At 45.1% G+C, this 17,921-nt stretch overlaps 1 protein-coding gene across 5 annotated transcripts in view; it reads left to right on the top strand.

Annotated features, from left to right (window-relative positions):
* The window catches only part of cfap251 (cilia and flagella associated protein 251), a 141,414-nt gene that overhangs the window by 111,036 nt on the left and 12,457 nt on the right, over positions 1–17,921 (top strand). For all 5 annotated transcript variants that reach the window (XM_070886345.1, XM_070886346.1, XM_070886341.1 and 2 more), the window contains exons 18-20: positions 2,799–2,889; positions 15,972–16,115; positions 16,791–17,019. In XM_070886345.1, the coding sequence (XP_070742446.1) occupies positions 2,799–2,889; positions 15,972–16,115; positions 16,791–17,019 (464 nt within the window). The remainder of the gene's footprint in view (positions 1–2,798; positions 2,890–15,971; positions 16,116–16,790; positions 17,020–17,921) is intronic.

Here is a 17,921-nt window from a genome sequence, read left to right as displayed (position 1 = left end):
ATGAACAGTGGCAGACAATTAAGGAGATATTTCATAACTTGCAACAAAATATATCCCAATTAGTAGGAAAGACTGTAAGAGAAGGGATAACCATCCCTGGCTAACTAAGGAAATACGGGATCGTATCAAAGGGAAAGCAAGGGCATACAACATGGCCAAGATTAGTGGGAGGCCAGAGGATTGAGAAACGTTTAAAAATCAGCAAAGAACGATTAAAAAAATGATAGATTACGAAAGTAAACCAGCACGGAATATAAAAACAGATAGTAAGAGTTTCTACAGGTACATATAAAGGAAAAGAGTGGCTAAAGTAAATGTTGGTCCCCTAGAGGATGAAACTGGGGAATTAATAATGGAGAACAGGGAAATGGCAGAGAACAAATATTTTGTATCGGTCTTCAAGATAGAAGACACTAAAAACATCCCAATAGTGAATAATCAAGGGGCTATAGGAAGGGAGGAACTTAATTATAATCACTAACACTAAAGAAGTAGTACTCATTAAAATAATGGGACTAAAGGCGAACAAGTCCCCTGGACCTGATGGCTTACATCCTAGGGTCTTAAAAGAAGTGGCTGCAGAAATAGTGGATGCATTGGTTGTAATCTACCAACATTCCCTAGATTCTGGGGCGGTCTGGAAACGACAAATGTAACGCCCCTATTTTAAAAAGGAGGCAGACAAAAAGCAAGCAACTATAGACCAGTTAGCCTAACATCTGTCATTGGGAAAATGCTGGAGTCCATTATTAAAGAAGCAGTAGCGGGACATTTAGAAAAGCATAGTTCAATCAAGCAGGATCAGCATGGTTTTATGAAAGGGAAATCATGTTTGACAAATTGAGGATGTAATGAGCAAGGGGGAACCAGTGGATGTGGTGTATTTGGATTTCCAGAAGGCATTCGATAAGGTGTCACATAAAAGGTTACTGCACAAGATAAAAGTTCACGGGGTTGGGGGTGATACATTAGCATGGATAGAGGATTGGCTATCTAACAGAAAACAAAGAGTCGGGATAAATGGGTTATTTTCTGGTCGGCAAACAGTAATTAGTGGGGTGCCGCAGGGATCGGTGCTGGGTCCTCAACTATTTACAATCTGTATTAATGACTTTGGTGAAAGGACCGAGTGCAATGTAGCCAAGTTTGCTGATGATACAAAGATGGATGGGAAAGCAAATTGTGAGGAGGACACAAAAAATCTGCAAAGGTATATAGACAGGCTGTGTGAGTGGGCAAAAATTTGGCAGATGGACTATAATGTGGGAAAATGTGAGGTTATCCACTTTGGCAGAAATAATGGAAAAGCAAATTATAATTTAAATGGTGGAGAAAAATTGCAAGGTGCTGCAGTACAGAGGGGGTCTTTGTGTCTGAAACACAACAAGTTAGTATGCAGGCACAGCAATTAATCAGGAAGGCAAATGGAATATTGGCCTTTATTGCAAGGGGGAATAGAGTATAAAAGCAGAGAAGCCCTGTACAGGGTATTGGTGAGGCCACACCTGGAGTACTGCGTACAGTTTTGGTCTCTGTATTTAAGGAAGAATATACTTGCATTGGAGGCTGTTCAGAGAGGTTTCACTAGGTTGATTCCGGAGATGAGGTGGTTGACTTATGAAGATAGGTTGGGCTTATACTCTTTGGAGTTCAGAAGAATGGATGATCTTATCGAAACATATAAGATAATGAGGGGCCTCGACAAGTTGGATGCAGAGAGGATATGTCCATTCATAGGGAAAACTAAAACCAGGGGACATCTTTCGCCAAGGCCCTCACCGCCCGATTGCCGCCCAGAATATACCTCCAAGCTTCATCCATTAACGCGGCGAACGTTTCCACTAATTAAGTAATTAAAACCGCCCGGTGAGAAAATGGTTCTTTCACCAAGATTCTCGGCAGTTTCTGGGCAGTTACAGTCGAAAGTAGCGAGAACAGGCAGTTCTCTAATTTAAAAAAAAATTTACTCCGAGGCTGCGGTTGAGCCTAGGGAGGGGGAGGAAAATTCAAAAAATATTTTTTCACTTAAAGAAAAAATAAAAAGTTATAAAACATTCTTAAGGCACATTTTAATATAATCGCTGTTTTAAAATTTTAAAAATAATGATAAAAACTTTAACTTACATTTCCTTGAAGGGTACTCACCTATCGCCCTTTTCGTGGGTGATTTCCTCGGTGGTATGTACGGGTCCTCCGTTGAGGTCAAACTTAGATCCTGGCGGTTTTTTCGGCTGTGCACGTGGGTGGTTTGCTACCCGACGATCTTTTCAAATGTGGTCGGAGCTCTTTAAAAAATAAAGAGGAAACTTTTGCCGGGCGGTTTTTCGTCAAAAAACAGCTGTACCGCCAAGAAAACCGCCGAGAATGAAGGCAAAAGTTTAGCCCTCGGGAACATAGTCTCGGAATAAGGGACCACCCATTTAAAACTGAGATGAGGAGGAATTTCTTCTCTCAAAGGGTTGTAAATCTATGGAATTCTCTGCCCCAGAGAGCTGTGGAAGCTGGGTTGTTGAATATATTTAAGGTGGAGATAGACAGATTTTTGAGTGATAAGGGAATAAAGGATTATGAGGAGCGGGCAGTGAAGTGGAGCTGAGCCCAAGATCAGATCAGCCATGATTTTATTTAATGGCGGAGCAGGCTCGAGGGGCCGGGTGGCCTACTCCTGCTCCTATTTCTTACGTTCTTATGTTTACTGCAACTGAATGCTTCAGTGGTGCTGTAATTTACAATCTGTCTCATTAGAATGGTAAAAATAGAGTTAAGTAATGAATAACTGTTATTTTGTGATATTAAAGGGCTCACACGGCAGTAACTGTACTTGGAGGAGAAGATCTGATCCCATTCTATGGTTTATTGGAAGGTGGAAGAGATGGAGAATTGTTTAAGGTAACGATTTTTCTGGATTTCTTTTGATTTTTAAACCATTGTAGTGGACAATTTACACCATATAATATTCTTGTCATTTTCATTGTTTTGTACAGGCATACTGATATTTAAAGTAAGAATTTTACATTTTTAAATTTGATCTTCTGTGCTTGTTTACCAAAATTTGTGGTTGCTGTTCTACCCTGTTATATTCTTGTTGCTTCATTGAAAACATAGCTTCCGTTGTTTTGCTGTTAGAACGTATGGTACTGAGATGTTTCACTGACTGTATTTTGAAACTATAGGGTACTTTCAAAAGATTCACCCTTCTTTCTCACAGTAAAAGGTTGCAGGTACCTGGGTATGAACATAAAAGACAGCTTCCTCAATGATTCCATCACTTGGAACTGATAATGGAGGCTTGTTGTATATAGAATATCTCACACAGAATGAAGTGGAAAGGGCAATGAGTTGAAAATTCTGACAAAATTGCAATGCTTATCCTCCCTGTTCCCCCACCACCCCCCAAAAGAAAAAAAGAAATTTAATTGGACTCAGAAAAAGTACTTCTAGTATTCAAAATTCTTCTGATTTGGGGAATTTTGTGGCAGACTAACTTGAAAAATGCAGTTCACATTCAATAAGCTTTAGAAATGATTTGGTTTTGGCTTTGCTGACCCTAAAATACAGTTGTTTCTAAAAGCACCATTACAAATTTGGGTCTGTTCTCGATATTTCTGTGGATTCAGCTTCACTAGTTTGTTCTATAAGTGGATCCTGCATCCATTATGATACGGAGATTATCTTAACTCCCAAAATCTAGTCATACAATAGCGTGACCCAGGACCGTAATAGTAGCAATATGTACTCAATGCAGTAATCTTCTACGTGCAACAATGTCTGTTTCTCCAATCTTCCGAGAGGCATTCTGGTAAAATTAGGCCAATGATACAATTAAGCTGGTTAATTTTGTCTTAACAGAGCAGTAAATCTGGCAAGTCTTTTCATTGAATCTGATCAGCTTTATCTTCAACATGGGGTAATCTTCCCCATGTTGAAGCTTAGCCCGCCACAGCTAACCCCAGAATATGTGCTTCTCTCTAATTTATCTGGGCAGGTAGTTGGCAGGTTGACCTCTGACTCCCTTCCTGTCTGGGGGTTGGCCAGTAGTGCTGCCAATAAAGCCAGCTAATGCTTTCTCAGGAGTAGATTTCTACGAGACAACCTCTGCTGTGCTCGCAGACAGTTATTTCAACATATCAGTTACTTTAGCATGTTGGTATCATCTGATTGTGTTAAAGACTGTGGGCCCAAAATTGATGGCCTTACCATCCACTGCCGCCGACTGCCGCCCACTGCCACCGACATTCCTCTTGAAGTTGCACCCAGCGCCACTTTCCATTTGGTGTGGAACGGGTGGGAGAGGGGAACCGCCCGCTGACGTCAGTGGACTGCCGAGTGGCGCAACTGAGCTCCCGCCCGCCGAGATGCCATATTGATGCGGGTGGGAGTTGGCGCCAGAACGGGGAAGGACCGCTGGCTGGTGAGTATGAAGAGCTGAAAAAAAAGGTTAGTAAATATCTTTTACATTTTTTCTTTACAGTGACTCACCTGGATGGGGTCCCCTGAAGGACTCTCCGTGGGCCTGACTCCATCCTCGGCTGCACTTGGGTGGAAAGCACCTTTGCCGCCGAGATTGGGAGCTCCTGTCGGCTGTGTAAGTCCCTCTTTTGCCGCCTGCCGCCCTTCAAGGACCTTTTTGATGAAAACCCCACCCAAAGTACCATCATCTACCTTGGCGGCCATCGGCGGTCCTTTGGGCGGTACTTGGGCGGGAGGAGGCCTTCACCAATTTCGGCCACTGTTTGTCTCGATCTGATGAGGGTAACGGTTTTGATTGTTGGACTATTCTAGTCAAGGGAACCCATTGAGATAGTTGGTCCCCTATTGGCCAAGTGGTTCCAGCCTTTTCCTTTATACAAAAAAAAAGATGCTGGCACTTTGTGAATTAGTCCAGAATAAAACCCAGAATCTGACTGTATATCAAAAACATAGCTTAAACCAAAAGTCCCTCCTGGGTCAAATAGTTAGGAAAAGAAAAAACTTGCATTTATATAGTACCTTTCACATCACCAGGACATCCCAAAGCACTTCACAGCCACTGAACAATTATTGAAGTACAGTCACTTTTATATAGGTGAACACAGCAGCCAGTTTGTATACAGCAAGACCCCACCAACAACAATAAGATAAATAACCAGTTAATTTGGTGCTTTTTGTGGTGATATTTGAGGGATAAATGTTAGCCAGGACACTTTGTTTTAAATTTAAAAAATTAAAATCTCCTGCTCTTAAATCTGCTGCTCTTCTGCTCTTTTGGGTTATGGGTTATTTTACTCCCACCTGAACAGGCAGAATCCTGAAACGTGATATGCTCTTGTAGTTTGGATTGCGTGAGACTGACTTTCACTGATAAAACTGATTCCCTTATCCCAACAACAATATTGTCGTTCCACATTTTTGTGGGAATACACTTCCACCATCAGGATCAGGATAAGGAACTCAGTTTTAGAAATCTAAATGCAGGGAGCTGGCATACAGATCTAAGTCTCCTGTGATTCAAACTACAGAAGTACTAAATGTACAAGTACCTTAAGGTCCAATCTGAATTCTGGCATAGGCACATATTTCTCCCCACCATCCTCCTGACCCCTGCCCCCACACCCACAAAGCAATAGGGACAATGGATAACTAGTTGACTACATGGCCCCTATTTTCGCCATCATTGGGCACCGATTTTTTGGCGCCCAGCGATTATTTTGTTTTTGACATAATGGGTCAGTTTAAATTTTCACCAACGTTTTGGTACTGGCGCCGACTATCAACGCCAGAGTTTTTGGCGCCAGATATTTTGGCGCTGGTCTCGGTAGAAAAGTAATTCCGCGCCGTTTCTGACCATTTAAGCTCTTTTCCCCATCACCAATTTTTTTTAAAAATGGCGCGCAGAGACCTTAGAGCCCATTTTTTAAAAGTCTACTTTAAGTAAATGAAATCGGCCCTGGCCCGTTTCTATCCTTGGCCGAAGGTCCTCCACGCCAAACTGAATAACAAACTCCAGGTAAAAATAAACCAGGCAAAAAGAAACTTACAGAGAGCCTTTTCCAGTGAAGAACAAACTCCAGGCACATTGCAACATAAACATCCAGAAGAGCCTTTTCCATCGAAGACAAACTCCAGGCACATTGCAGCAGAAACTTCCATAAGACCCTTTTCCATCGAAGACCAAACTCCAGGCATATTGCAATATCTGGAAGAGCCTTTTCTATGCACCCAATCCGGCCCGCTGCAAACCCTGGCCGAAGGTCCTCCACTCAAGACTGTACAGCAAACTCCAGGAAAGGATCACAGTTTATAGAACCTCCCCCTGTTTCATTTAAACTTTTTTTTTAAACTACGTATTTTATAAAAGTTAACAGCATTCACTAGATTAACTTTTATATATTTTAATGCCTTTATTAAATTTTTTATTTGAAGGTGTAACATTAGTGCTTGTAGTTTCAAGTTAATGAAGTAGTTTTATGACCTTTACCCAGTTTGGTTATGTTATATATGTAACTTGTATATACCTTGTACTATGTAAACTCGTATGTACTCTGTACAGCCACCAGAGGGCTCATCCCCTGGTGTCCCAAGGGATCTCACAATCCCTTGGGAGCATAGGTACTTAAGGAGGCCTCACAGGCTGGAGAGGCACTCTGGAGACCTGCAATAAAAGACTACGGTCACACTTTACTTTGAGCTCACAGTATCCAGTCAGACTCTTTATTCATACATAACAACTGGCGACGAGATACAGATGACGAATCAAATGATGCAGAGAACAGTGGGTCTCCTGGAGAAATTCTCGGAGGGAGATGATTGGGAAACCTTCATGGAGCGACTCGACCAATACTTCGTGACCAATGAGCTGGAAGGAGAAGCGAACGCTGCCAAACGAAGGGCAATTCTCCTCACCGTCTGCGGGCCTCATGAAAAATCTGCTTGCTCCAGCGAAACCCACAGAGAAATCATACGATGATTTGTGCACACTGATCCGGGAGCATCTGAACCCGAAGGAAAGCGTTCTGATGGTGAGGTACCAGTTCTACACCTACAAAAGGTCTGAAGGCCAGGAAGTGGCGAGTAATGTCGCCAAGCTAAGACGCCTTGCAGGACATTGCAAATTTGAAGAACATTTGGAGCACTTGCTCAGAGACTTGGCATTGGCCATGAAATGATACTTTGCAAACTTTTGACTGTAGAGATCCCAATCTTGAGTAAGGTCATAGCGATAGCCTAAGTTCATTGCCTGTGACAATACTAAGCAAATCACAAGTGCTGCAAGTACTGTGAACAAAGTGATGTTGTTTACAAATTGCAACGTACAAGGCAGGCCCCACATGCCTGCAGCTGCACGTCCGCAGATGTCTGAGCCCACCATCAAGGGTGATGAATGCTAGGCCATTAATACCTTGTTGGCGCTGCGGGGGTGATCATCGTTTCCATTCATGCCGCTTCAAAGGGTACGGTTGCAAGGGCTGTGGAACAATGGGACACATCCAACATATGTGCAGGCGAGCTGCAAACCCTGCTAATCCTGCAAACCACCATGTTGCAGAGGAGGACAAATACACGGCGGATCACGATGAATCAGGGCCTCAGACTGAGGAGGCAGAGGTATGGGGGTGCACACATTTACCACAGAGTGTCCCCTGATAATGCTGAAAGTTGAATCAAATGTACTCCCAGTGTCAATGGAGCTGGACACGGGTGCGAGCCAGTCCATTATGAGCAAAAAGACTTTCGAAAAATGTGGTGCAGCAAGGCCTCAAGGCCAGTCTTGACTCCCATTCGCATGAAACTGAGAACTTACACAAAGAAACTGATTCCCTTAATCGGCAGTGCTACTGTAAGGATCTCCTACGATGGAGCGGTGCACAAACTACCACTGTGGATGGTACCGGGTGATGGTCCCACACTGCTCGGCAGGAGCTGGCTGGGAAAGAAACGCTGGAACTGGGACGACGTCCGAGTGCTCTCGTCCGCTGACGACACTTCGTGTGCCCAGGTCTTAAACGAGTTCCCTTCACTGTTCGAACCAGGCATCGGGAAGATTCAAGGAGCAAAAATGCAGATCCACCTAATTCCGGGGGCGCGACCAATGCATCACAAGGCAAGAGCAGTACCGTACATGATGAGAGAAAGGGTAGAGATCGAGCTAGACCAGCTGCATCATTTTGCTGATCGAATTCAATGAGTGGGCCAGTCCAATTGTTCCAGTCCTCAAGGGAGACGAAACCATCAGAATCTGTGGTGATTACAAAGTAACTATCAATCGTTTCTCCCTACAGGACCAATATCCACTACCAAAGGCCGACGACCTTTTTGCTACGCTGGCGGGAGGAAAGATGTTCACGAAGCTGGACTTGACCTCGGCCTACATGACACAGGAGCTGGAGGAATCATCGAAGGGCCTCACCTGCATCAACACGCACAAAGGTCTCTTCATTTATAACAGATGCCCGTTTGGAATTCGATCAGCCGCGGCGATATTCCAGAGAAACATGGAAAGCTTACTGAAGTCGGTCCCGCGCATAGTGGTCTTCCAAGACGACATCTTGGTTACAAGTTGGGACATGGTTGAGCATCTGCAGAACCTGGAGGAGGTTCTTAGTCGACTCAACCGCATGGGGTTCAGGTTAAAACGCACGAAATGCATTTTCCTGGCGCCTGAAGTGTAGTTCCTGGGGAGGAGAATCGCGGCGGACGGCATCAGGCCCACCGACTCAAAGACGAAGGCAATCGAGAACGCACCGAGGCCACAGAACGTGACGGAGCTGCGGTCGTTTCTAGGACTCCTGAACTACTTTGGTAACTTCTTACCGGGTCTCAGCACACTGTTAGAACCACTGCACGCGTTGCTGTGTAAAGGAGACGAATAGGTATGGGGCAAAAGCCAAGAAAATGCCTTTGTAAAAGCTAGAAAATTGTTATGCTCAAACAAATTGCTTGTGTTGTATGATCCATGGAAGTGTTTAGTACTAACATGTGATGTGTCGTCGTACGGCGTCGGGTGTGTATTGCAACAAGCTAATAATTCTGGGAAATTGCAACCGGTTGCTTATGCATCCAGAAGTCTGTCTAAGGCTGACAGAGCCTACAGCATGATTGAAAAAGAAGCGTTAGCGTGTGTCTATGGGGGTAAAGAAAATGCATCAATATCTGTTTGGGCTAAAATTTGAATTGGAAACTGACCATAAGCCACTAATATCCCTGTTTTCTGAGAGTAAGGGGATAAATACTAATGCATTGGCCCGCATCCAGAGATGGGCGCTCACATTGTCCGCATACAACTACGCCATCCACCACAGGCCAGGCACAGAAAACTGCGCCGATGCTCTCAGTAGGCTGCCATTGCCCACCACGGGGGTGGAAATGGCACAGCCTGCAGATTTAGTCATGGTTATGGAAGCATTCGAGAGTGAGCAAACACTTGTCACAGCCCGACAGATTAAAACCTGGACGAGCCAGCACCCCTTACTGTCCCTAGTTAAAAATTGTGTGCTTCACAGTGTCCAGTGTCCCAGTGGAAATGCAGGAAGAGATAAAGCAGTACCAGCGATGCAAAGATGAAATGTCTATACAGTCAGACGGCCTTCTTTGGGGCAATCGGGTAGTGGTCTTGAAGAAGGGCAGAGACATCTTCATCAGTGACCTCCACAGTACCCACCCAGGCATCGTAATGATGAAAGCGATAGCCGGATCCCACGTGTGGTGGCCCGGTATCGATGTGGACTTAGAGTCCTGCGTGCACAGATGTAATACATGCTCACAGTTAAGCAATGTACCCAGGGAGGTGCCACTAAGTTTATGGTCTTGGTCCTCCAAACCGTGGTCTAGGGTCCATGTCGACTATGTAGGCCTGTTTTTGGGTAAAATGTTCCTTGTGGTTGTAGATGCGTACTCCAAATGGATTGAATGTGAGATAATGTCGACAAGCTGCCATCACTGAAAGCCTGTGGGCCATGCTTGCCATGCACGGACTACCTGATGTCCTTGTAAGCGACAACGGGCCATGTTTTACCAATGCCGAGTTCAAAGAATTCATGATCCTTAACAGGATCAAACATGTTACATCTACCCCGTTCAAACCAGCATCCAATGGTCAGGCAGGCAGAGCAGTGCAAACTATCAAGCAGGGCTCGAAGAGGGTAACTGAAGGCTCACTGCAGACTCGCCTATCCCAAGTCGTGCTTAGCTACCCCATGAGACCTCACTTGCTCACTGGGATTCCACCGGCTGAACTGCTCATGAAAAGGGCATTTAAGACAAGGCTCTCGTTGGTTCACCCTGATCTACATGAACAGGTAGAGAGCAAGCGGCTTCAACAAAGTACATATCATGATAGCGCAAATGTGTCATGCGAAATTGAAATCAATGATCCTGTATTTGTATTGAATTATGGACAAGGTCCCAAGTGGCTTCCCGGCACTGTGTCCAAAGAGGGGAGCAGGGTGTTTCAGGTCAAACTTTCAAATGGACTCATTCACCGGAAACACTTGGACCAAATCAAACTCAGATTCACGGACTATCCTGAGCAACCCACTTTGGACCCTATCTTCTTTGACCCCCCAACATACACACCAGTGGCAACCGACACCGCGGTTGGCCATGAAGCAGAACCCATCATCCGCAGCAGCCCAGCAGGACTCACCACACCAGGCAGCCCAGCAAGGCCAGCTGCACAGCAGCCCAGCGAGGGCCCAACAAACGATTCACCAAAACCAGCATTTACATTGAGATGATCAACCAGGGAAAGAAAGACCCCAGATCGACTCACCTTGTAAATAGTTACACTGTTGACTTTGGAGGTGGGGGGGGGGAGTGTTGCTTTATATGTAAACTTGTATATACCTTGTACAGCCACCAGAGGACTCATCCCCCAGAGTCCCAAGGGATCCCACAATCCCTTGAGAGCACAGGTACTTAAGGAGGTCTCACAGGCTGGAGAGGCACTCTGGAGACCTGCAATAAAAGACTACGGTCACACTTTACTTTGAGCTCACAGTATCCAGGCAGACTCTTTATTCATAATAGGTTATAACGCAGAAGGAGGCCATTTGGCCTGTCGAATCCGTGACATAATCTAGAAAGATTTTCTAGTGATGGATTTTTAAAATTATGTACAGGATTCTGGTTAAACGTAAAAAATAAATATGTTTATTAAACATTTGTACAGTACAGTTGTACTTAGCTTAACTTTAAACTTTAATAAATTTTGTATCGAACTTTTCAATGAAGAAACAAACAAACAAACAAGCCATCTCTCCTCCCCCTTAGTGCTGTGCGCCACTCTTGTCCCCGTTGCTACCTCTACCTCTACCCCAGAAGTCTGCCCGTTGTTGCAGACTTCTGCTTCCTTGCCCCCCCCCGCCACCCCAAGGTTTTTTCTGTTTTCTTTCCGACGGCACATTTGTTGTTGGTGGGTTGCGACAGGGACAGAGCGAGCAGAGGTCATTGTGGAAAGTCCGGGATCCTCTTCGGAATCTTCTTCAGCCTGTGGATCAACTCCTGACTTTGTTCTGGGGGTTAGAATGTTAGTGGCAGCAAAGACAGCCTGGGTGTACCCCCTTATTGCTGCTCTACCTCTGACATCCCCTCCCTCATCTGTCCCGACAGTGTTGCCACCTGTAATGACAGTGCCACAATTTCTCCCCTCACCGCACCCATTCCACCAGCTAGTGCTGCTACTTCATGTGTCAGTCCCGCTAATTCTACCCTCAGACCACCAAAGGTTTCCAGGAGTGATCTTGTTAGTTGGATGCTCTCCCCACTCATCCCCACGAGCTGTCCTATGTTCCCTGCATTCTGTGTTTCAGGTTCAGCTCTCCCTCCCACCCTCCTCTGCTGTCTCGCATGTGTGGCTTGCTGCGACACACTGGGACCCGCAGCCTCAGACGGTATACCTTGAAATGTCGCGTCAGTTGATTCACTCAAGAAAGAGCTTGAAATCCTCAAGGGGTTCACCATCTCCAATTCCAGTGTAACCATCTCAGTTTCGGAGTCTTCCTGCTGCCCTTCATTCTCCTAATGTAGAATATCTGAACTGACGGCTTCCTGATCTTCTACTTCAGGTGCTTCTTCTGTCTCTTCCTGATGCGCAACATCTGCAAAACATAACAGGGATGATTGGTTAGCAGCACTGGAGGAAGCGGAAGCGTAGCCAGCACACGCAGTACTTAACATTTAGCCAACCCAGATGGTGCAATTTTCAGGGCTTACCCTCTCTTGGTAAACTGGGCCCAGCTTCCATGTTGGTGGTTCATCTTCTCCTGTGAGATTTAATCATATCTGTTACGTATCGAATAACTCCACGAGGCTAAGTACGGTGAGCTATTTCAGGCATGACCTTACTCCAGTTTATTAATTCTCAAAGTGAGGATTCATCCTGCATTTTCCTGGGAATGGCAGACCAATTTCCATTTAGGACACACCTTTTTACGCTTGACAGTACAGGATCCTGGCTGGTCCAGGTCCTAATTTGGTGAGCCGTGACAGGTGCCCCCTCGCTCTCGAAGACATCCATGACCAGCAACAAGTCTGTGGGCTGCAGCATTTCCACCCTGGTTGTGGGCAATGGTAGCCAGCTAAGCACATAAGCACAGTTTTCAGTGCCTGGTCTGTGGCGGATGACATAATCATAAGCGGATAATGTCAATGCCCATCTTTGGATGCGGGATGAGGCATTGGTGTTTATACATTTGCTCTCAGAAAACAATGAAATGAGCGGCTTGTGGTCTGTTTCAAGCTCAAACCGAAGATCAAACAGATATTGGTGCATTTTCCTAACCCCATATATGCATGCTAAAGCCGCCTTCTCTACCATACTAAAGGCTCTTTCAGCCTTAGACAGACTTCTGGACACATATGCAACTGGTTGGAGTTTGCCTGATATATTGGCTTGCTGGAGCACACAACCGACCCCATATGATGAGGCATCACAGGCCAGCACTAACCGCTTACATGGGTCATAGTGTACCAGTAATTTATTGGAACATAGCAGGTTCCTGGCCTTCTCAAAGGCTCTGTCTTGAGATTTGCCCCAAACCCAGTCGTTACCCTTTCTCAGCAACGTGCAAGGGCTCTAGCAATGTGCACAAACTAGGTAGAAAGTTACCGAAATAGTTGAGAAGACCCAGGAACGAATGCAGCTCTGTCACACTCTGGGGTCTGGGTGCATTCTTGATGGCCTCTGTCTTCGAGTCCGTAGGCCTGATGCCGTCTGCTGCAATCTTTCTCCCCAGGAATTTGATTTCTGGTGCCATGAAAATGCACTTGGAGCATTTTAGCCTGAGTCCCACTCTGTCCAGACGACATAGAACCTCTCCCAGGTTGTGCAGGTGGTCGGTGGCGTCGCAACCGGTGATGAGGATGTCATCTTGGAACACGACGGTTCTTGGGACGGACTTCAGCAAACTCTCCATGTTTCTCTGAAATATGGCTGCTGCTGAGTGAATTCCGAAAGGGCATTCGTGGTATATAAACAGTCCTTTGTGCGTGTTGATGCACCAGTTTTTTTGAAGATTCGACCAGCTCCTGTGTCATGTAAGTGGAGGTCATGTCCAATTTGGTGAATAACTTCCCCCCCGCTAACATTGCAAACAGGTCGTCAGCCTTGGGTAACTGGTACTGATCCTGTATCGAGACTCGGTTGATCGTTACCTTGTAGTCGCCGCAGATCCTGACCATGCCATCACTTTTCAACAGCGGGACAATTGGACTGGCCCATTCGCTGAACTCGACTGGTGATATGATTCCTTCCTGTTGAAGTCTGTCCAGTTCGATCTCAACCTTCTCCCTCATCATGTATGGAACCGCCCGAGCCTTGTGATGGATGGGTCTTGCATCCGGGCCTAGGTGGATCTGCACCTCGGCTCCCCTGAAGTTGCCGAATCGGCATTGATGGGCCCGATAGCCCCCACAACGCCAACAAGGTGAGATTTGATTCACCCCCGATGGCAGACTTTGAGCAGTTACAGGTCGTACGATCATGGACGAGTAGGCCCTGCCATGTGCAGCTCTGCCTGCCAACAATATTATTTTATGCACAGTACTTGCCGGTGAGTTTCGTTGCTGGGAAGATATCTGTTTCGAGTTTCCGTCCGTGGACATGCATGCCTGGGCGATTGTGATGGCCCTGCTCAGGTCTAGAGATTCAGCAGCCAGCAGCTTTCGAAGGATGACCTCATGGCCAATGCCAAGCACGAAAAGTCCTGTAGCATTTGCTCCAATGCAGCTCCGAAGTTGCACGGCCCAGCGAGACGTCTCAGGTCGTCGACAAATTCCGCCACATACTGGCCCTCGGAGCGATTGTGCATATAGAAACGATACCTCGCCATGATGATGTTTTCCTTCAGTTTAAAGTGATTCCAAACCAGCGTACACAATTCATCGTAAGATCGTAAGTCTTATCCGTTGGTGAGAGTAGATTCTTGATAAGGCCACAAACAGTGAGGAGAACCGCCCTGCGCTTAATTGTGTTATCGGTTCCTTCCAATCCGTTGGCTACAAAGTACTGGTCGAGGCGATCACTGAAATCCTCCCAGTCTTCCCCTTCTACGAATCTCTCCAAAATTCCAACAGACATGGTTGCGTGAAAGTTTGCATGTTTTAACTCGTCGCCAATTGTTAAGTATCGAATAACTCCACGAGACTATGTATGGTGAGCTAGTTCAGGCATGACATTATTCCAGTTTATTAATTCTCAAAGTGAGGATTCAACATAGCTGCCAACATTATATACACGGCTTGCTCTGCCAGTGACCATTAGGACTCTGACAGTCGCGCCCTCCGGTGGCAGGTAAAACCTAGTTACCATAACAATATCAGCTATCCTCCATTCCACGGTTGTTAGTTGCAACCTACTTGCCGGACATCCTCCAGTTTTTGATCTTTCTCGGTTGATCTGTGATACCATCTTCTGCAAAGATGAAAATAGAATTTTTGAAGAGAGTGTCCTTCTGCACGCACGCAGGCAGGCAGGCAGACAGACACACACACACGCACACACGCACACACAGAGACACAGACACACACACACACAGTCACTGCTTGTCCGAGATCCTGCCACTTTTTGAGCTGTGCACTGCTTCTCGGGGTAATGGACAATGCATTAAACTCTACTACTTATACTCTACCAGGGGCTCTATTTCTTCTGTGTGAAATCTCTTGGCCCTTACAGCTTCCCCTTCCCCTTCTCTGTCTCTGCCCCCTTCGCCTTCTCTGTCCCCTTCCCTTGCATCCATCTTTTGTTTGAAGCTGTATTTTCTGTCTGCAAACCCACCTCTGCCACCAATGAGTTCTCACTGACCAGGCAGACCCATCATGTGCAGAAAGTGACTTTTTTTTTTACAGCGCATGCGTAGTGAGTGTTTTTTTAAAATATTTTTTTGTAGCGCATGTATGTGCAGTGATTTTTAGGCGCACACTATATGCTCTGCCCCCCGAAATGAACTCTGGTAGTGCGGCGCTAAAAATAACGTTTAGCTTGTGGAAAGTGCCGGGTTTTTTTTGCTGCCAACGGGGGAAACGAACATTAATGTATGTGGGCGCCAGAAATCTTTATTGTGGAAAATAGGGGCTCTTATCTCTAAATTGACAAAGTTTGAAGATAGTCACAGTCACAGCATGAAGGAAAATAAGTGGGCCCTGGGACACTATGATCAGTTGCCTTCCTCACTAGAATGAGAAAGAAAATAGCGCGGTAGTGTCGTGGTACAATCTGTTGGTGATCCAGTAGATGCTGCCATAGAGTAGTGCCATGATATTGCCATAATAACTCCCATCTCTGCCACTTCATCATGGTACCATTTATAGATATCACCCAGGAAAGGAATATAGTAAACTCTTATTCAGCAATGGGTGTCATCTGCAATTCAATTGACTTTTTAGATCAGAAAATATCAAAAAAATGTATTTGCGTATACAGGCTTTACTGTTCTTCTGTCAGATTTTCTTCTGGTTCCGATCAATTAATATTTTGTGTTTTTGGATGTCCCACAAAGGAGATGGAGAACTATTTCTACTATTCACAACTGCGTTACCAGCGTATCGGTTCAATGGAGACCAGGGGGGTGTCAACTCATATTCCACTGCAGGAAATTCCATTTGTGATGAGAGCACTGGGATTCTACCCTACAGAGAAAGAGGTACATTGTATATGTTCACGTCCACAAGAATAACTTGCACTTCTACTAATCTGTGTTGGTGTACAATTCCCTCATAAGTATGGCATTAAAAGCGCACATGTACAAAATATATCTTCCATGGCGTTATACAGGTAGAGTTGAGAATAAGTGAAGCCCTCCGGTCAAGCAGTATTAGAGGGCAGAAGATAATTGGACGCAGCCAAGAGAGCACTCTGCTGCTGGAGGCTGGGGGAATGCACAGCTAGGTGCTGGAGGGGGAGGTCAGAATAGGGATGGAGAGGATGTGGCGGAAGGCAAAAGATGGTTACAGTTTGAAAGGTAAGGCGGAAGGTAGGGAATAATTAGTTGAATATGCGGAAGAAGGTAGAGCAGGATAAGAGGCTTGGGGGTATAGAAGGTAGAGCAGGGTTAGAGACCAAGGTAAAGAAGTGATAAAAGGCCTCAACATCCCTAGAGAAGGCACTGATTAATTTACTCCCTCACCCTGGATGCTTCATTCATGCAAGAGACTGGCTTTGAGGCCGAGAACCTGACCCCACTAACAGCTGGACCAGATCCTGCCCAAAAAGATCTCACCTGTTTGCAATATCACAGAACAGGAGCTAGTATATTGGAACTAAGACTCTATTAGATAAATTATATTAATTGGTAATGTTTTATTGCTTTTATCACCAGATTGAGGACATGCTGAATGAGGTGAAGTTCAGTAAATATGTGGATACAGGAAAATATGTGACCGATATTGACTTAGGCGACTTCATTAAACTGTTTATAAACCATCGACCTACTTTTGGCATGACTGTTTCTGAGTTGCAGCATACATTTGATGTTCTTGGCTATGAAAATGAGAATGAAGAAAAAGCAGTTGACTTAGGAGAATTACTGCAACTATTGCAAAATGGAGGTGAGTCAAATACCAAAGAATAACTACAGTGGGCGTAGAAATACATATATTAATACAAATATAGAGAATAAATGTGGAAGTATACAGCAATAAGTCTGTTTAGTATTTAAACTGAGTACTTCAGGCACCATGTAAAATCACATGGTACCCTGTAATTACTTTTCCCCATTACTTTCCTTTTAACTTTCTCCCCATCTCTCCTGAAGTCAATGATTTAAGCTGAGGTACAGTACAACACTTGTGGGAGCCCTATGGTATCTCAAGTAGCCATTGTTAACATTTGAATCTAAAAAGGGAGTATTGACAGGCTATTCTACCATGGAGCACTTCAATCCTGCCCTTACTCAACATCCACACAAGTGCAGTTTTCCAGCTAAAAAGTGCACTTCTGCATATACCGGGCTAGACTTTGCATTAGTGTCCCGATCGCCCAAAAGTGTGCGGTATTTCCAGCGTTAGCATTTATATTGTTTTTTGTGATCACCAGAATAGCGCCCATTTTCAAAACCGCTAGTTTCCACTTTATAATTTGGGCGTTAGCTGTAGCGATGTGAAATGGGCGTTAGCGGTTTTTTCAGTCGTGCAAGGCCACCATCCATAGCACTGTCTTTTCCCGCATTTCAGGAGGTTAGGGGTCATCTGCACATGCACAGAAGAGAGAGAGGAGAGAGAGAGGTGAAGGCTGATGGAGAGATTGTACTGTTTTGGAGAGCCTGTAGCAAATTATGAGTTTTTCTTGTTATTATTTGAGATGGAATCGATTGAATTAACTGAAAGAGGCGTTAGTTTCTTTTAAAAACTGTATTCTTTGTGGTGCATTATTGTTGACGCCATAAAAATATGGGTGGGCAGTTTAATTAATTCTCGGCGTTAACTTGATGCCGAAACTAGCGCTGGTAATA

The sequence above is a fragment of the Pristiophorus japonicus genome, chromosome 8 (assembly GCF_044704955.1).
Source record: "Pristiophorus japonicus isolate sPriJap1 chromosome 8, sPriJap1.hap1, whole genome shotgun sequence".
Classification (NCBI taxonomy): domain Eukaryota; kingdom Metazoa; phylum Chordata; class Chondrichthyes; family Pristiophoridae; genus Pristiophorus; species Pristiophorus japonicus.
The sequence above is the reverse complement of the archived record's forward strand: the minus strand, read 5'-3'. Positions and strand labels throughout refer to the sequence as shown.